The following is a 20,490-nucleotide window of genomic DNA, read 5'->3' on the forward strand; positions in this document are numbered from 1 at the left end:
TTTTGGACTTCAGAGGTCCAGAACTGTAAGAGAAGAAATGTATGCCACCAAGTTTGTGGTAATGTGTTACCAGCCATTCCATAGTTTATTTTATCCATCCTTATGATCGGAAAACCATTTTTATACAAATACATTCAAAATGTATTTCTCTAACCCTGACCTTGGGCTGCAGATTCACACAAATTCTGCTTGAGTAGGGTCACTGCAGCAGTCCCCAAACCAGCCTCTCAATCATCACTACTGCTCCTTTCAACCACTGTCCACACATTGCCTCGTGTTTTTCCAAATTTCATCACTTCCCTGGTTACTACCCTTTACTGTCTTCCCATTTCACTTTTAATAACAGCCAAACTCTTTACCTTGGTCTTTAAGACCCAGCTTGACTTGGCCCATGCCCACTCCTCCAACTTCTTGAACTCTGCTCCAGCTTTCATCCGTTCCTATACTCTGCTAGTTCTTTCTTGCCTCAGGGCCTTTGCACATGATGCTTTCTATGCCTGGAATGCTCTCCCTCCCTAGCTTCCTCATTCCCTCTCTATATTAGTCAGGGTTCTCTTAGAGGGACAGAATATATATATATATATATATATGTAAGAGGATAATAATACAGGTCTTGTGCTTTAAGACGATTAATCTGCCAGTCATGTGTAGAATAGATCATTTTATATATATATAATATATAATGATATATAAACTCATATATATAATGATATAAAAACTCATTTTATATATATATATATATATGTAAGTTCATTAAGTATTAACTGACATGATCACAGGGTCCCACAATAGGCTATCTGCAAGCTGAGGAGAAAGGAGAGCCAGTCCAAGTCCCAAATCTGGAGATCTTGGAATCTGATGTTTGAGGGCAGGGAGCATCCAGCATGGGAGAAAGATGTAGGCTGAGAGGCTAGGCCCATCTCTCCCTCTCACATTTTTCTGCCTGCTTTATATTCACTGGCAGCTGATTAAATTGTGACCAATGGATTATGTGTGGATCTGCCTTCCTCAGCCCACTGACTCAAATGTTAATCTCTTTTGGCAACACCCACACAGACACACCCAGTATTAATACTTTGTATCCCTCAATCCAATCAAGTTGACACTCAGTATTCAATATCATACTCTCTTAGCTTTTCTAGTTCACATGTGGGTACCCCTGACTTCCCTCTCTAAAGTGGGTCCTTTCCCCTGTTATTTACTATCTTCACTGTTTTCCTTTGCAGCACTTATTACAGGACATAATCACTTTATGTCTGTTGGCTTAAGTTTTGTCTGCCTCTTTGGCTGGCATGTAGCTCTGTGGAAGCAAGGGACCCATTTGGCTCACTGCTGCATCCCCAGCAGAGATCATAGTACAAATACATAATAGTTTATCAGCAAATATTTATTGAATGAATGAATGAATATATATATAAAGAGATTAGGCAGTCTACTGAACTTCACTATTTTGACTTAGACTATTTTGGTTGCAAAACTCTCATATTCAAATATCAATGGTCTTAAACAAGTAAAACAGAGTTCTGAGAGACTGCCTATGAGGTTCACAAACTACCTTGGCTTCTTTCTTGTTTGTTTAAGACAGAGTCTTGCTCTGTTTCCCAGGCTGGAGTGCAATGGCACAATCTTGGCTCACTGCCATCTCCACCTCCTGGTTTCAAGCAATTCTCTTGCCTCGGCCTCCTGTGTAGCTGGGATTACAGGCATGTGCCACCACACCTGGCTAACACCCAGCTAGCTTTTGTATTTTTAGTAGAGACGTGGTCAGCCAGGCTGATCATGTTGGCCAGGCTGGTCTTGAACTCCTGGCTTCAAGTCATCCACTGGCCTCGGCCTCTCAAAGTTTTGGGATTGCAGGCATGAGCCACCACACCTGGCCTCCACCTTGGTTTCCTTCTGACAAATGACACTGGGACAAGGGGAGAGGCAGGTGGACATGGGAGGAGGATGTGTGATTTAATCCCTAAATGTATGTTATAATTATAAAAAAGTGATGTCATCAAAAACAAAGCATGAGAAATAGCCAGGAGGAGCTAAGAAGACATGCTGATGAAAGAAACATACTATGGTATCCTAGATGGGCTCCTGGAACAAAAGGATATTAGGGGGAAACTAAGGAAATCTGAATAAACTATGGATTTAGTTAATGTACTGATATTGTCTCATTTGTTGTAAGAAATATACCATACTAATGTAAGATAATAATAAAAGGGTTCTTGTGCTTTAAGATGATTAATCTGCCAGTCATGTGTAGAATGGATGCAGGAATGGGGTATATGGGAAGTCTCTGGGTGTGTGTGTGTGTGTGTGTGTGTGTGTTTGTGTGTGTGTGTGTGTGTGTACAGATAGAGTCTGGCTGTGTCACTCAACCTGGAGTACAGTGGTGCAATCATAGCTCACTGCAGCCTCAAACTCCTAGGCTCAAGCAATCTTCCTGCCTTATCCTCCAGAGTAGCTAGAACTACAGGCACATACCACTACACCTGGCTATTTTTTAAATAAAACTTCTTGTAGAGATGGAGTCTTTCTATGTTGCCCAGGTTTGTCTTGAACTTCTGGCCTCAAGTGATAAAGTCTATGTTTTAAAAAAACGATGTTATCTACACTCTCATTTGACATCTTAAAGTCCTGTGGTTGGTAATGACAGGTATCAAATGCTAAATGTCACCAATGTGGCAGGCACTGTTACATACATTATCACATTTGATCCTCAGAACAACCCATGAGGTCGGAAGCATTATCCCTATTTGGAGAATAGGGAAATTGAGGCTTAGAGATCTCCAGCGACACAGCCTTAGTCATATATCAAGTAAGTGACAAACCCAGGAGTTGAACCCAGGGTCTTACCTTCTCATTACCCCCAAAGAATGTTGGCATATGTCAGATTGTCTGATTTGATTTTTACAGTAGGAAAAATGGCTCCCTTAGCTACCACACCCTTCTGTGCTACTCATTTCTATCCTCCAGACCACAGCACCAGTTTGGGCCCTTGTTACTTCTCCTTTGCAAAACATTGACAGCCTCTTACCCAGCCTCTCCATCTCCACTGTCTGCATTCCAGTCCATTGTACACATGGCTGGCAGATTAATCATCTTAAAGCACAACATCCTTTATATTCCTCCCCTCCAAAAACCCCCTAATGCCTACTGAAAAAAATCCGAACTACTCCTCTGCCCCAACCTTTCCATCTTTGACTTGGCCCTACACCAGTGTCTGGTTGCTCTACATTCTAATGAGAGGTGAAGCCACCTGGGCTTCTGGGGCAGGTGGGGACTTGGAGAACTTTTCTGTCTAGCTAGAGGATTGTAAACACACCAATCAGCACTCTGTGTCTAGCTAAAGGTTTGCAAATGCACCAATCAGTACTCTGTAAAAATGCACCAATCAGAGCTCTGTGTCTAGCTACAGGTTTGTAAATGCACCAATCAGCACTCTGTAAAAACGGACTAATCAGCACTCTGTAAAACAGGCCAGTCAGCACGCTGTAAAATGGACCAATCAGCAGGATGTGGGTGGGGCCAAATAGGCAAATAAAACCTGGCCACCTGTCCCAGAAGTGGCAACCCGCTCGGGTCCCCTTCCACACTGTGGAAGCTTTGTTCTTTCATTCTTCACAATAAATCTTGCTGCTGCTCACTCTTAGGGTCTGCACTACCTTTAAGAACTGTAACACTCACTGCAAGCGTTGGCGGCTTCATTCTTGAGGTCAGCAAGACCAAGAACCCACTGGAAGGAACCAATTCTGGACACATTTTGGTGACCACAAAGCAACTACTGCCTACTGCCAAGTGGTGAGTACCATCGGACCCCTTTCGCTTGCTATTCTGTCCTATTTTTCCTTAGAATTCAGGGGCTAAATACTGGGCACCTGTTGGCCAGTTAAAAGTGACTAGTGAGGCTGCCGAAATAAAGACACGGGTGTCAGGCTTTCTGGGAAAGGGCTCTCTAACAATCCCCGACTCTTTGGAGTTGGGAGCAGTGGTTTGCCTGGAACCAGCTTCCACTTTTCCTGTACTTCTGGGCTGAGCCAAGGGTCAACAGAGAGGAAAGTCATTCAGCTCTGGGGTCCTGACAACAATTTGGTTGACCCTGCGGCCATGAGCAGAACTCTCAAAGTCATGTCACCCAAATGAGACTTGCCCATCTGTCCTATCTATCCTGATCCTTGCCTCCTGGGTCCTAATGCCTATCAGACAAACTTCCTCTTGCCTCTCTTCTCCAAGGCTAGTTCCGCTTCTAAAAACCACTCCCTATCTCTAGTGCTTTTCTAGTTTCTCCTATAAGAATGATTTCTAGTATAAACTTCAGGACTCTATTCCCTTCTTTAGGCACTCAGACTCACCAATCAGAAAGACATAATTTTTGCCCAAAGCCCCATCATAGGGGGGACTACCTGGAATTTTAGGATCCTTCCTTAGACAAGCAGAACTAACAAAAGCTATTCCTCAAGCTAGGATATGGGGAGCTTCAGAAATTGCATCCTTCCTATTCATATAAGTGAGAACAAAAGGCATCATTCTTCCAACTATGGAGATCCCTTCCCTCCCTTAGGGTATGGCCCTCCACTTCATTTTTGGGGCATAACATCTTTATAGGACATGAGAAAAGTCCCAATACTAACAGGAGAATGCTTAAGACTCTAACAGGTTTTCGAGAATGTGTCAGTAAGGGCCACTAAATCTGATTTTTCTCAGTCCTCTTTGTGGTCTAGGAGGGCAGGCAAGGGTGCAGGTTTTCGAGAATGTGTCAGTAAGTGCCACTAAATCTCACCTTCCTTGGTCCTCCTTGTGGCCTAGGAGGAAAATTAGTGTTTCTGCTGCTGCATTGGTGAGTGCAACTATTCCGATCAGCAGGGTCCAGGGACCGTTGCGGGTTCTTGGGCAGGGGGAGAAACAAACCAACCAAACCCATGGGTGGTTTTTGTCTTTCAGATGGGAAACACTGAGACATCAACATGCTTACCCTTGAAATGCATCCTAAGCTATTGGGACCAATTTGACCTGCAAACCCTGAAAAAGAGGTGGCTCATTTTTTTCTGCACTACGGTCTGGCCCCAGTATTCTCTCTCTGGTGGGGAAAAATGGCCACCTGAGGGAAGTATAAATTACAATACTATTCTGCAGCTTGGCCTTCTGTGTAAGAGGGAAAGCAAATGGAGTAAAATACCTTATGTCCAAGCTTTCTTTTCACTGAAGGAGAATACACAACTATGCAAAGCTTGCAATTTACACCTCACAGGAGGACCTCTCAGCTTACCCCCGTATCCTATCCTCCCTATCGCTCCCCTTCCTATTAACGATAAGCCTCCTCTAATCTCCCCCACCCAGAAGGAAACAAGCAAAGAAATCTCCAAAGGACCACAAAAACCCCTGGGCTATCGCTTATGTCCCCTTCAAGCTGTAGAGGGAGGGGAATTTGGCCCAACCCGGGTACATGTCCCCTTCTCTCTCTCTGATTTAAAGCAGATCAAGGCAGACCTGGGGAAGTTCTCAGATGATCCTGATAGGTACACAGACGTCCCACACGGTTTAGGGCAAACCTTCAATCCCACTTGGAGAGATGTCGTCCTATTGTTAGATCAAACCCTGGCCTTTAATTAAAAGAATGTGGCTTTAGCTGCAGCCCAAGAGTTTGGAGATACCTGGTATCTTAGTCAAGTAAATGATAGAATGACAGCCGAAGAAAGGGACAAATTCTCTACTGGTCAGCAAGCCGTCTCCAGTATGGATCCCCACTGGGATCTTGACTCAGATCAGGGGGACTGGAGTCATAAACATCTGTCGACCTGTGTTCTAGAAGGACTAAGAAGAATTAGGAAAAAGCCCATGAATTATTCAATGATGTCCACCATAACTCAGGGAAAGGAAGAAAATCCTTCTGCCTTCCTCGAGTGGCTACAGAAGGCCTTAAGAAAATATACTCCCCTGTCACCTGACTCACTAGAGGGTCAATTGATCCTAAAAGTTTATTACCCAGTCAGCTGCAGATATCAGGAGAAAGCTCCAAAAGCGAGCCCTGGGCCCTGAACAAAATCTGGAGGCATTATTAAACCTGGCAACCTCAGTGTTCTATAATAGGAACCAAGAGGAACAGGCCCAAAAGGAAAAGCGAGACCAGAGAAAGGATGCAGCCTTAGTCATGGCCATCAGACAAATAAACCTTGGTGGTTCAGAGAGGACAGAAAATGGAGCAGGCCAATCACCCAGTAGGGCTTGTTATCAGTGTGGTTTACAAGAACACTTTTAAAAAGATTGCCCAACAAGAAACAAGCCACCCCCTCATCCATGTCCACTATGTCGAGGCAATCACTGGAAGGTACACTGCCCCAGGGTGCAATGGTTCTCTGGGCCAGAAGCCCCCAACCAGATGATCCAACAACAGGACTGAGGGTGCCCGGGGCAAGCGCCAGCTCATGTCATCACCCTCACTGAGACCCGGGTATGTTTAACCATTGAGCACCAGGAAATTGACTTCCTCCTGGACACTGGTGCAGCTTTCTCAATGTTAATCTCCTGTCCTGGATGACTGTCTTCAAGGCCCGTTACCATCTGAGGAATCCTGGGACAGTCTATAACCAGGTATTTCTCCCACCACCTCAGCTGTAATTGGGAGACTTTGCTCTTTTCACGTGCCTTTCTTTTTACGCCTGAAAGTCCCACACCCTTATTAGGGAGGGATATATTAGCCAAAGCTGGAGTTATTATCTACATGAATATGGGGAACAAGTTACCCATTTGTTATCCTCTACTTGAGGAGGGAATCAACCCTGAAGTCTGGACATTGGAAGGACAATTTGGAAGGGCAAAAAATGCCTGCCCAGTCCAAATCAGGCTAAAAGATCCCACCACTTTTCCTAATCAAAGGCAATATCCCTTAAAGCCTGAAGCTCATAAAGGATTATAGGATATTGTTAAACATTGAAAAGTTCAAGGCTTAGTAAGGAAATGCAGCAGTCCCTGCAACACCCCAATTCTAGGAGTACAAAAACCGAATGGTCAGTGGAGACTAGTGCAAGATCTTAGACTCATCAATGAGGCAGTAATTCCTCTATACCCAGTTGTACCCAACCCCTATACCCTGCTCTCTCAAATACCAGAGGAAGCAGAATGGTTCACTGTTCTGGATCTCAAGGATGCCTTCTTCTGTATTCCCCTGCACTCTGACTCCCAGTTTCTCTTTGCCTTTGAGGATCCCACAGACCATATGTCCCAACTTACGTGGACTGTCTTGCCCCAAGGGTTTAGGGATAGCCCTCATCTGTTTGGTCAGGCACTGGCCCAAGATCCAGGCCACTTCTCAAGTCCAGGCACTCGGTCCTTCAGTATGTGGATGATTTACTTTTGCCTACCAGTTCAGAAGCCTCATGCCAGCAGGCTACTCTAGATCTCTTGAACTTTCTAGCTAACCAAGGGTAAGAGGCGTTTAGGTCGAAGGCCCAGCTTTGCCTACAGCAGGTCAAATATCTAGGCCTAATCTTAGCCAGAGGAACCCTCAGCAAGGAACGAATACAGCCTATACTGGCTTATCCTTGCTCTAAGACATTAAAACAGTTGTGGGGGTGGCAGTTCCTCTTTCTCGTGCTCACGTCCTCCTGACTGTCCTGTGGAGAAGGTGTCTGCTTCCCTTTCCTCCATGGTTCTAAGTTTCCTGAAGCCTCTCCAGCCGTGTGAAACTAGATGGGCATCTGTCTATGTTGCCCAGACTTGTCTTGAACTTCTGGGCTCAAATGATCCTCCTGCTTCGGCCTCCCAAAGTGCTGGGGTTACAGGCATGAGCCACCATGACTGGCCTTACTGGCCTCTCTAACCTGCCAACAATCGGGGCCATCTCTGCTAGGAGCACTTTCATATGAGTTCAGTCCAGAAGGAAAGCCCAGTGTCGCTCCTGCATCTTGTTGTGGGCACCTTGACTTCCTGTGATGCTTCTCTTTTGACTTCAAGGCTACAATCTACTCGGCTTGCTACTGCCCGCGCCGCGGACTCCCTGGGACTGCCGGCGCCCGCCACCGCTGCCTGCCTTTTCTCCTTCGGATGCAGGCACGCGTTCGCCATCTTGGCCACGCTGGTCGCCAGCTCCTGACGCCGAGTGCTCTGCCCGCCTCAGCCTCCCGAGGTACTGGGACTACAGACGGAGTCTCGCTCACCCAGTGCTCGGTGTTGCCCGGGCTGGAGGGCAGTGGCGTGGTCTGGCCTCGCGGCAGCCTCTACCCCCCGGCCGCCTGCCTTGGCCTACCAGGGTGCTGGGATTGCAGCCCCTGCCCGGCCGCCGCCCCATCTGGAAGGTGGGGAGCGCCTCTGCCCGGCCGCCCCATCTGGGAGGTGAGGAGCACCTCTGCCCGGCCGCCCCGTCTGGGAAGTGAGGAGCGCCTCTGCCCGGCCGCCCCGTCTGGGAAGTGAGGAGCGCCTCTGCCCGGCCACCCACCGTCTGGGAAGTGAGGAGCGCCTCTGCCCGGCCACCCACCGTCTGGGAAGTGAGGAGCGCCTCTGCCTGGCCACCCACCGTCTGGGAAGTGAGGAGCGCCTCTGCCCGGCCACCCACCGTCTGGGAAGTGAGGAGCGCCTCTGCCCGGCCGCCCCGTCTGGGAAGTGAGGAGCGCCTCTGCCCGGCCACCCACCGTCTGGGAAGTGAGGAGCGCCTCTGCCCGGCCACCCACCGTCTGGGAAGTGAGGAGCGCCTCTGCCCGGCCACCCACCGTCTGGGAAGTGAGGAGCGCCTCTGCCCGGCCACCCACCGTCTGGGAGGTGAGGAGCGCCTCTGCCCGGCCGCCCCGTCTGGGAAGTGAGGAGCGCCTCTGCCCGGCCACCCACCGTCTGGGAAGTGAGGAGCGCCTCTGCCCGGCCGCCCCGTCCGGGAAGAAGTGAGGAGCGCCTCTGCCCGGCCGCCCCGCCCGGGAAGAAGTGAGGAGCGCCTCTGCCCGGCCGCCCCGCCCGGGAAGAAGTGAGGAGCGCCTCTGCCCGGCCGCCCCGCCCGGGAAGAAGTGAGGAGCGCCTCTGCCTGGCCGCCCCATCTGGGAAGTGAGGAGCGCCTCTGCCCGGCCACCCACCGTCTGGGAAGTGAGGAGCGCCTCTGCCCGGCCACCCACCGTCTGGGAAGTGAGGAGCGCCTCTGCCCGGCCACCCACCGTCTGGGAAGTGAGGAGCGCCTCTGCCCGGCCACCCACCGTCTGGGAAGTGAGGAGCGCCTCTGCCCGGCCACCCACCGTCTGGGAAGTGAGGAGCGCCTCTGCCCGGCCACCCACCGTCTGGGAAGTGAGGAGCGCCTCTGCCCGGCCACCCACCGTCTGGGAAGTGAGGAGCGCCTCTGCCCGGCCACCCACCGTCTGGGAAGTGAGGAGCCCCTCTGCCCGGCCACCCACCGTCTGGGAAGTGAGGAGCGCCTCTGCCCGGCCACCCACCGTCTGGGAAGTGAGGAGCGCCTCTGCCCGGCCACCCACCGTCTGGGAAGTGAGGAGCGCCTCTGCCCGGCCACCCACCGTCTGGGAAGTGAGGAGCGCCTCTGCCCGGCCACCCACCGTCTGGGAGGTGAGGAGCGCCTCTGCCCGGCCGCCCCGTCTGGGAAGTGAGGAGCGCCTCTGCCCGGCCACCCACCGTCTGGGAAGTGAGGAGCGCCTCTGCCCGGCCGCCCCGTCTGGGAAGTGAGGAGCGCCTCTGCCCGGCCGCCCCGTCCGGGAAGAAGTGAGGAGCGCCTCTGCCCGGCCGCCCCGCCCGGGAAGAAGTGAGGAGCGCCTCTGCCCGGCCGCCCCCGTCCGGGAAGAAGTGAGGAGCGCCTCTGCCCGGCCACCCATCGTCTGGGAAGTGAGGAGCGCCTCTGCCCGGCCGCCCCGTCCGGGAAGAAGTGAGGAGCGCCTCTGCCCGGCCGCCCCGCCCGGGAAGAAGTGAGGAGCGCCTCTGCCCGGCCGCCCCCGTCCGGGAAGAAGTGAGGAGCGCCTCTGCCCGGCCGCCCCGTCTGGGAAGTGAGGAGCGCCTCTGCCCGGCCGCCTCGTCCGGGAAGTGAGGAGCGCCTCTGCCCGGGCGCCCCGTCCGGGAAGAAGTGAGGAGCGCCTCTGCCCGGCCGCCCCATCCGGGAAGAAGTGAGGAGCGCCTCTGCCCGGCCGCCCCATCCGGGAAGAAGTGAGGAGAGCCTCTGCCCGGCCGCCCCATCCGGGAAGAAGTGAGGAGCGCCTCTGCCCGGCCACCCATCGTCTGGGAAGTGAGGAGCGCCTCTGCCCGGCCGCCCCGTCTGGGAAGTGAGGAGTGCCTCTACCCGGCCGCCCCGTCTGGGAAGTGAGCAGCACCTCTGCCCGGCCGCCCCGTCCGGGAAGAAGTGAGGAGCGCCTCTGCCCGGCCGCCCCGTCCGGGAAGAAGTGAGGAGCGCCTCTGCCCGGGCGCCCCGTCCGGGAAGAAGTGAGGAGCGCCTCTGCCCGGCCGCCCCGTCCGGGAAGAAGTGAGGAGCGCCTCTGCCCGGCCGCCCCGACCGGGAAGAAGTGAGGAGCGCCTCTGCCCGGCCGCCCCGACCGGGAAGAAGTGAGGAGCGCCTCTGCCCGGCCGCCCCGTCCGGGAAGAAGTGAGGAGCGCCTCTGCCCGGCCGCCCTGTCTGGGAAGTGAGGAGCGCCGCTGCCCGGCCGCCCCGTCCGGGAAGAAATGAGGAGCGCCTCTGCCCGGGCGCCCCGTCCAGGAAGAAGTGAGGAGCGCCTCTGCCCGGCCGCCCCGTCCGGGAAGAAGTGAGGAGCGCCTCTGCCCGGCCGCCCCGACCGGGAAGAAGTGAGGAGCGCCTCTGCCCGGCCGCCCCGTCTGGGAAGTGAGGAGCGCCTCTGCCCGGCCGCCCCGTCCGGGAAGAAATGAGGAGCGCCTCTGCCCGGGCGCCCCATCCGGGAAGAAGTGAGGAGCGCCTCTGCACAGCCACCCATCGTCTGGGAAGTGAGGAGCGCCTCTGCCCGGCCACCCACCGTCTGGGAAGAGAGGAGCGCCTCTGCCCGGCCGCCCCGTCCGGGAAGAAGTGAGGAGCACCTCTGCCCGGCCGCCCCGTCGGGAAGAAGTGAGGAGCGCCTCTGCCCGGACGCCCCGTCCGGGAAGAAGTGAGGAGCGCCTCTGCCCGGCCGCCCCGTCTGGGAGGTGAGGAGCGCCTCTGCCCGGCCACCCATCGTCTGGGAGGTGAGGAGCGCCTCTGCCAGGCCACCCATCGTCTGGGAGGTGAGGAGCGCCTCTGCCCGGCCACCCATTGTCTGGAAAGTGAGGAGCGCCTCTGCCCGGCTGCCCCATCTGGGAAGTGAGGAGTGCCTCTGCCCGGACACCCATCGTCTGGGAGATGAGGAGCGCCTCTGCCCGGCCGCCCATCGTCTGGGAAGTGAGGAGCGCCTCTGCCCGGCCACCCATCGTCTGGGAAGTGGGGAGCGCCTCTGCCCGACCACCCATCGTCTGGGAAGTGAGGAGCGCCTCTGCCCGGCCACCTATCGTCTCGGAAGAAGTGAGGAGCGTCTCTGCCTGGCCGCCCCTTCTGGGAAGTGAGGAGCCCCTCTGCCCGGCCGCCCCGTGTCTGGGTAGAAGTGAGGAGCTCCTCTGCCTGGCCGCTCCGTCTGGGAGGTCTACCATGGAGGCCAGAAGCAATGTGGGGGCTGGACGTGGTGGCTCACGCCTGTGGTCCCGGCACTCTAGGGGGCGAGGCGGGTTGATCACTTCAGACTAGGAGTTCGAGACCAGTCTGGCCAACTTGGCGAAACATGAAGAATACAACAGACAAACCAACCAACCAACTCAATGACAACAAAACAGGTCTACCCTGGAGTCATACTCTAATTTTTTCTATTTTCCTCCCTTTCTGATCCTTTATCCCACTTTCTTTTTCTTCCTCTTCCTTCTCCCTCTTCTTTGTCAAATAGAGGATTGAGTTATTATCACTGATCCATATAAAGTCCCTCTCTCATTTATTTTAACTCCCACCCCCATTTCTATTCCCCGACTTCCCATGTGCAACCTTCCTAATATGTTTGATACGTATCTTTTTGTTTGTATGTATTTTTAGAAAATGTTTATTGTTTTTGTACGCAAAAAAAATTAATAAAAAAAAAAAGATAAAAAAAAAAGATAAAAGAAAAAAAAAAAACAGTTGTGGGGGTTCCTTGAAATCACTGGCTTTTGCCGACTATGGATCCCCGGATACAGCGAGATAGCCAGTCCCCTCTATACTGTAATCAAGGAGACCCAGAGGGCAAATATTCGTCTAGGAGAATGGGAAGCAGGGGCAGAAACAGACTTCAAAACCTTAAAGCAGGCCCTAGTACAAGCTCCAGCTTTAAGCCTTGCCACAGGACAAAACTTCTCTTTATACGTCACAAAGAGAGCAGGGATAGCTCTTGGAGTCCTTACTCAGACTTGTGGGACAACCCCACAACCAGTGGCATACCTAAGTAAGGAAATTGATGTAGTAGCAAAACACTGGCCTCACCGTTTACAGGTAGTTGTGGCAGTGGCCGTCTTAGTGTCAGAGGCTATCAAAATAATACAAGGAAAGGATCTCACTGTCTGGACTACTCATGATGTAAATGGCATACTAGGTGCCAAAGGAAGTTTATGGCTATCAGACAACCGCTTACTTAGATACCAGCTGCTACTCCTTGAGGGACTGGTGCTTCAAATACATACGTGCATGGCCCTTAACCCTGCCACTTTTCTCCCAGACGATGGGGAACCAATTGAGCATGACTGCCAACAAATTATAGTCCAGACTTATGCCACCCAAGATGATCTCTTAGAAGTCCCCTTAGCTAATCCTGACCTTAACCTATATACCGATGGAAGTTCATTTGTGGAGAATGGGATATGAAGGGCAGGTTATGCCATAGTTAGTGATGTAACCATACTTCAAAGTAAGCCTCTTCCCCCAGGGACCAGCACCCAGTTAGCAGAACTAGTGGCACTTACCCGAGCCTTAGAACTGGGAAAGGGAAAAAGAATAAATGTGTATACAGATACCAAGTATGCTTATCTAATCCTACATGCTCATGCTGCAATATGGAAAGAAAGGGAGTTCCTAACCTCTGGGGGAACTCCCATTAAATACCACAAGGAAATTACGGAGTTATTGCACGCAGTGCAAACACCCAAGGAGGTGGCAGTCTTACATTGCCAAAGCCATCAGAAAGGTGAAGGAGAAAAGGCAGAAGGAAACTGTTGGGCAGATGCTGAGGCCAAAATTGCTGCCAGGCGGAACCTCCCATTCCTGCAAAAAATTGGGTCTTCACCAACTTAACCACCCGCATTTTGAAGGAAAAGACCCTTTCCAACTTCTAAATACGCAATCATTAGCTGACTTCCCCATCTCTGATAGGACCAAGAATACCCTAACAGGACATGCAATCCAACTTTTACGTTCTTACATTTCCAACCTCACCTATTACATAAGCAATGAAAAGCCCATACACGGCCCTGTAACTACAAATACCATCTTAACTTTCCAAGCCCCTTTATGCATCCAACGCAACCTGTTATCAGGCCTGCCCCTGGGGCACCTACTACCCCATCAGTGTAATTACACCCTACAACTTCAAGCCCCAACTGATCATAGTAACTTCCGAGTCACTCAAACAGCTCCATTCAGATGGCTTGTCTACTTCTCAGGGCCCCAAAAAATCATCACCTCCTCCCTGCTTAACAAACATTCCAGGTTTTGTAATGGCAAACATACTCCCTGCATGACCATTCACCCCTGGACCCCCTGCAGCAGTGCCCCCACCACTAGTGAATGCCTTCTCATCCCCTCTTTCAATCGCTCTCTCAAATGGTTCCTAGTAGACACAAAATGGTTTTTTCTCCAGTGGGAAAATAGAACACAGGGAGCCACTCAGTTGGCTCCCAACACCCCTTTCCAGCCCCTCACCGGAGCTACCTTGGCAAGTATTCTAGGAGTATGGGAAAATGAAAACAATCAACTCACACACCTTTTTAACATACACAACCAGTTCTGTCTACCCAGCCAAGGTATATTCTTCTTATGTGGAATGTCGAACTATATCTGCCTCCCCACTAACTGGAAGGCACCTGCACCTTAGTCTTTCTAAGTCCCAACATTAACATTTCCCCAGGAAATGAGACCCTATCAGTACCCCTCAAAGCTCAAGTCCGTTAGTGCAGAGCCATACAACTAATACCCCTACTTATAGGGTTAGGAATGGCTACTGCTACAGGAACCGGAATAGCCAGTTTATCTACTTCATTATCCGACTACCACACATTCTCAAAGGATTTCTCAGACAGTTTGCAAGAGATAACAAAACCTATCCTTACTCTACAATCCCAAATGGACTCTTTGGCAGCAGCGACTCTCCAAAACCGCCGAGGCCTAGACCTCCTCACTGCTGAGAAAGGAGGACTCTGCACCTTCTTAGGGGAAGAGTGTTGTTTTTACACTAACCAGTCAGGAATAGTATGAGCTGCTGCCCGGCGTTCACAGGAAAAGGCTTCTGAAATCAGACAATGCCTTTCAGACTTTTATACCAACCTCTAGAGTTGGGCAACATGGCTTCTCCCCTTTCTGGGTCCCGTGGCAGCCATCTTGCTATTACTCGCCTTCAGGCCCTGTATTTTTAACCTCCTTGTTAAATTTGTTTCCTCTAGGATTGAGGCCATCAAGCTACAGATGGTCTTACAAATGGAACCCCAAATGAGCTCAACTAACAATTTCTACCGAGGACCCCTGGACCAACCCGCTGGCCCTTTCACTGGTCTAAAGAGTTCCCCTCTGGAGGACACTACAACTGCAGGGCTCCTTCTTTGCCCCTATACAGCAGAAGTAGCTAGACCGGTCATTGACCGATTCCCAACAGCAGTTGGGGTGTCCTGTTTAGAGGGGGGATTGAGGGGTGAAGCCAGCTGGGCTTCTGGGTCAGGTGGGGACTTGGAGAACTTTTCTGTCTAGCTAGAGGATTGTAAACACACCAATCAGCACTCTGCGTCTCGCTAAAGGTTTGTAAATGCACCAATCAGCACTCTGTAAAAATGCACGAATCAGCACTCTGTGTCTAGCTAAAGGTTTGTAAATGTACCAATCAGCACTCTGTAAAAATGGGCCAATCAGCACTCTGTGAAATGGACCAATCAGCACTCTGTCAAATGGACCAATCAGCAAGATGTGGGCGGGGCCAAATAAGTGAATAAAAGCTGGCCACCTGAGCCAGCAGTGGCAATCCGCTCAGCTTCCCTTCCACGCTGTGGAAGCTTTGTTCTTTTGTTCTTTACAATAAATCCTGCTGCTGCTCACTCTTTGGGTCCACACTACCTTTAAGAACAGTAACACTCACTACGAGGGCCTGTGGCTTCATTCTTGAAGTCAGCGAGACCAAGAACCCACCAGAAGGAATCAATTCTGGACACGCTATTTTCCAACAAGTTCTCCATCTGGCTTCTATTTTAAATTCATTAAAAGTGGAATAACATCATACCGGATGTAAAAAATTGCCAAAACTGAGGGCAATTTCTGCAACTGCTGAGATTGAGTCCAGATCCTCAGAGGAACTTGCTATGTAATGAAAAAAGAGATACACAATCCACCATCCCATCACAGAAGGCAAAATGAACTAACTGCTAGGCCAGAGGACAGAGTAACAAGGGAGGGAAGGATTCATTACAACTGGAGGATCCTGGAAGGCTTCCTAAAAAGGGGCCATTTGAGCCTGTCAGATGATTAGATTTTGGCAAGGAAAGAAGGGAAATGGCACCCATGATTTCCTGACTCCCAGAAAGCCCCTGTCCCAGCTCTGAATGTCCCAACTGACGCATTCTCTCTGCACCTCCCTCGGTATACCCCACTTTTCACAATAATCACTCTTTCTACCTTGCATTATAGTTAATTGTGTGCATGCCTTATTTCTCTTGCTAAGCCATAAGGTCTTTGAGGAAATGGAATGCATTCACTTCATTTCTGCTTCCCCATCCACTAAGCCCAGAACTGGCCCATCACCAGCCTCTAATATATGCCTGGAATGTGTGGATAAATGAGTGTGAACTGGGCCAGTTTTAAAAAGTGGTCAGATTCCTTCAGACATTTATTTAATAATATGAATTAAAACATCAACTCTGTGCGAGGCATTTGTGCTAAGTGTTGAGGATAAAAGTGGTACACATGGGCATGGGCTTACCCTCAAGAAGCTGATCATATAAAGTGGTGGCTAACACTAAATAAACGAATAAATATTTGTTGAGTTGTAATTGTGACTATTTTTAAGAAGGAAAAATAGAGAGCAACAATGACAGATGATATGTACCTAGATTCACAAAGTGCCAGGCACTGGCACTGGGCACTACCCACGTGTTAATTCATTTGGTCCTTACCACAGTCCTAAGAGGTACAACCTTTTTACAGATGAGAAAACTGAGACACAGGAGAGTCAAAGAACTCCCAAGACTAACAGCTAGTAACTAGTGTGGCAGTATTATGGGAGAATTTCACAAAGAGACCTAATCTAGTCTGTCTACTTAGGGAAGGCTTTCCCAAGGCAGTGACATCAAGCTGAGGCCAGGAGGGTGAATAAAGTTGGGCCAGGCAAAGAGGCCACTGTGGGGAGTGTTTTGGGTGGGAAGGCCTGGAGGAGGCCAGGGGCTTAGCTAACTTCAAGAACTGAAAGGAAAGCAGTGAAGCTGGTAGTGAGGTAGGCAGAGGCCATGCTAAGAAATTTGTATTTTATGCTAAAAACAACGTACACTTTAAGTAGAAAAGATGATCCGACTGGAGTTTTTTTTTTTTTTTTTTTTTTTTTTTTTTTTTTTGAGAAGGAGTCTCGCTCTTTCACCCAGGCTGGAGTGCAGTGGCGCGATCTCGGCTCACTGCAGGCTCCGTCCCCCGGGGTTCACGCCATTCTCCTGCCTCAGCCTCCCGCGTAGCTGGGACTACAGGCGCCCGCCACCTCGCCCGGCTAATTTTTTTTTTTTTTATTTTTTAGTAGAGACGGGGTTTCACCGTGTTAGCCAGGATGGTCTCGATCTCCTGACCTCGTGATCCGCCCGCCTCGGCCTCCCAAAGTGCTGGGATTACAGGCGTGAGCCACCGTGCCCGGCCCCGACTGGAGTTTTGAAAAGCTCATCCTGGCAGCTGTAGAAGAGAATGGAGGGCGACCCTGTCTCATATATTTCCTATATGTGTTTAGGAGACAGGATGGTGAGTTGAATTGGGTATTGGCAGTGCAGGTGGAGGGGTGTCAGATTTGCTATATTTAGGAGAAAGAAGCAAGAGAATTTGAAAATTGGTTATGGCAGCTGTGAGAAATGGAGTGTTGAAGATGGTGCTCCAGGATTCCGACTTAGGTGCACGGGTGGCTGGTGGTACATTTATTAAGATGGGGAAGATGGAGTTCAGGTTTAAGGGGAAGATGAAGACTGAAGTCCTGGCCATTATGAGTTTGAAGCCCTATGAGCCGTCTACGCGGAGAGAGCTGTATAGGCTCTTTGATGTGTGTTTAGAGGCCAGGCTGGGGTGGAGAGGTACACGTGGGAGGTGAGGCTTATGTTTGTGGACCCACAGAGAAGGGAGCCAAGCCCCGCCCCAAGGAGCCCTCATGTTTGCAGGTCCTGCCTGCTTCAAATGTTGCTGGTGATAACCTACATGTCACATTTGACAGGGCTTCCAAACTAAGCCATCTAAGAAAGGGCTTATGATTCATGGCTTAGATCCTGTCCCTGAGTAAAAAATCTTACTGTGAGTCCTTCAAATCTTTTTGTCAGTTTCTCGAACTGTTGATGTACTGATTAATATGTAAAATACTGACATTGGAAAGAACACTGACTTGTTTCTGAATCATATAAACTTTCATTTTCTTGTGCACAAAACATTTTAGCCTGTATTTTGTCATCTGCAGTCAGTGACTGTAACCTGTGTACCGTACCCTCCGATGAAAAAAAACCCAACGCTGATATGAGGGGTCCTCCTCCCTTTTCCTAAACTTTCTTCTAAAACCCTTCCAACGTGTAACAAATTTTGAAACATGCCCAACTTTGCTGGTAAGCCTTCTTGGGTGGATCCTCACATTTAGCTTCCAATAAATCAAATTATTTCTACTTAGCCTCAATTTCCGTGGACACTGGTCAGAGTATTTCCTCCTGTCTTTCCATCATCCACTTCCTGTGAGCTGTTCAGAAGCAACTCTCTGCAGCCCCAACAGCCACCTACCTGCAGGCCCCCCTCTCTGCTGGCTCCCGGAATAGGGCTCTGATTGGGATGGCAGAGGAAAGAGAAATGGGACCAGCAGCGCTACTCAGGCCTCAGACGGGTCATACTCCACACTCACTACCGTTTCCTCGTCACCCTCTCGCGGAGCTCCTGGAAGGGTCCAGCGCTCCCTCTGCAAGGCAACGTCGGTCTACACCGCTCGATTGGCCTTTTATGGCACTGACTGTTCTTTGAAGCTTTTGCAGCTCCTTCTAACCCGATTTCACCGTGTTGGAAATGTTAGGGGTGGGGCGTAAGGGGGGCCATCCGGTCCACAGAAAGAGTCGCTTGCAGAAATGATTTTAAAAATCCCGGGTGCCAGGACGTGAGGAGAATCCAGCAGGGAGGGACGGGAGAATTTTCAACGGTGCCGCTGAGTGAGAAAATCCCTTTGTCGGAGAGTGGCCCGAGGCGCGCGGGATGCAGCTGCGCCCACCCCGCTCCGCGTCACCGCGTCTTCCGGAAGCTCCACGCCCCTGGGTACTCGGTTTCCCCGGATGGTTCCGGAAGAGCGCGGCGCAGCTGGCTGAGAGCGCAAGGCTGGCCCGGAGGCCGATTCGGCAGCTAGGGCGGCGCCGAGGGGCAGGGGCCAGAGGGAAGCGCTTTGTTCCGCGCGTGGTTCCCTCGCCTACGGGCGCGCGGGAGAGGCGCGAATCCGAGTGCGGCGCGCGGCCAGGGGAATTGCACGGGCGTGCGGGGTGGGACCGCAGGGACCCGAGCTCTCGGGTCGCCGCCCCAGGGGCGGAGGCAGCGAGCGCGAGAGCCCAGCGGAGTCGCTGGGAGCAGGAGGCACCGAAACACAAAGGCAGGCGGGATGCGGGAGCAGCTAGGGAGCAGGCAAAGGGAAAGCGGAAGCCGCGCGCCCGGCCAGTGATAGGGTGAAGGCGCCGCGCAGCTCTCCCGACGCCGGCGGTACCCGGACCTGCCTGGCAGAGCCTGGCGCGCCGCAGCCATGGCCATCGCTCACCTGGCCACGGAATACGTGTTCTCGGATTTCTTGCTGAAGGAGCCCACCGAGCCCAAGTTCAAGGGGCTGCGACTGGAGCTGGCCGTGGATAAGATGGTCACGTGCATTGCCGTGGGGCTGCCCTTGCTGCTCATCTCGCTGGCCTTCGCGCAGGAGATCTCGATTGGTAAGCCTCGCCCAGGACGGAGGGGAGTGGCCGCCCCGGTCTGGCCCGGTGAGCTGCGATTTTACGGCTCACAGGCCTGAGTCTGGGCACGCCCAGCTGTGATGGTCGTGAGCGTCAGGAAGGGCAGTGGCCCCAGTTTTATGGTCCAAAGCGTTCTTTGCCCAGGTGTTTCATTGGTACCCTGGTCTACTTTGCTCGCATCCCTACTCCTCAGTTCTTTTGTTCCTCATGCCCCTCTGATCGGACTGTGGCTTATAGTTTATGTTCCACTCTTAGAACTGGCACCTTGCCACCAGATTTGCCAAGAATAGCTGTGTCCCCGTTTTTCACCCCTGTCTCCTACATATTTGTCCAGCCGCCTAAAATTTTACACCAGAGAAGTTCCTGAGTGGCTACATGGAGGATGTGAAGACCGGTGCTCCATGAGAAAGTGTGTTCTTTCAGTGTCTTACGTATAATTGGTATTTGCTGAGATCTTAGCTCTCTAGGGTTGTGAATGATAGGAAATATCCGCACTTGGCAGGCATTAGAGGGATCCTCCACTTGGATGGTCTTACGAGTGTGAGATGAACAAGTCCCCTTCCTGTAAATTATCATTTGAGCTTCATAACAGTTGTGTGAGATTGGAAACTCTGGTGGTTTGGGCAGGATCACGTGGCTACGTGCTTTATCTTCCTCATCAGCTGTTCTGACTTTCCACACAGGAGAGAGTGTTTATGGACCAACGGGAAGGTAGTGCAGGAGGGTTAAATACAGTTCTGTGGCAGGGGAAGAGAGAGGACCCAGTGCAGCTGGACTTTGGGAAAACTTTTGTCAGAGGGTGGGTGAGATTTAGATAATAAGGAGTAAGACCTTTGTTAAGGTTTTGAGATGGCAGAGAATGTTATATGTTCCTGGAAAGAGAGACACAGTGACTGTCCTAGCCAAGGCAGGAGGATAAGTCAGAGTTCCTGGAGTCTGAGAGTGAATATGGGCCTGGTTCAGCCTGGAACAGAAGAGTGTAGGCTGATGGTTTCAGAACTGTGAAGTTATTGTTTGAGCAGAGGACAGACTGATTGAAAACAGCGCTAAGTAAATACTAGCCTGATGGTGGCATTTAGGGTCTGGGAAGAAGGTGAGAGGATGGGGCCTGGAGGGCTGGGTGCCAGAGAGCAAGGCATCAGTTGAGGTCTTGTGCACAGACGG

General features: G+C 51.4%; 1 protein-coding gene and 1 pseudogene across 2 annotated transcripts in view; both read left to right on the forward strand.

Annotated features, from left to right (window-relative positions):
• The first annotated feature begins 12,120 nt into the window (after nt 1–12,120).
• On the forward strand, nt 12,121–12,799 carry LOC134737024 (uncharacterized; annotated as a pseudogene).
• A 3,886-nt stretch (nt 12,800–16,685) lies between these two features.
• PANX1 (pannexin 1) overlaps nt 16,686–20,490 on the forward strand; it is a 67,335-nt gene continuing 63,530 nt past the window's right edge. For both annotated transcript variants that reach the window (XR_010121547.1, XM_055283291.2), the window contains exon 1: nt 16,686–19,305. Coding sequence is in view for 1 of the 2 variants with exons in the window: in XM_055283291.2 (XP_055139266.1) it covers nt 19,125–19,305 (181 nt within the window). In the remaining variant the exon portion in view is untranslated. The remainder of the gene's footprint in view (nt 19,306–20,490) is intronic.

This window comes from Symphalangus syndactylus, chromosome 6, assembly GCF_028878055.3.
Source record: "Symphalangus syndactylus isolate Jambi chromosome 6, NHGRI_mSymSyn1-v2.1_pri, whole genome shotgun sequence".
In the NCBI taxonomy this organism is placed as follows: Eukaryota; Metazoa; Chordata; class Mammalia; order Primates; family Hylobatidae; genus Symphalangus; species Symphalangus syndactylus.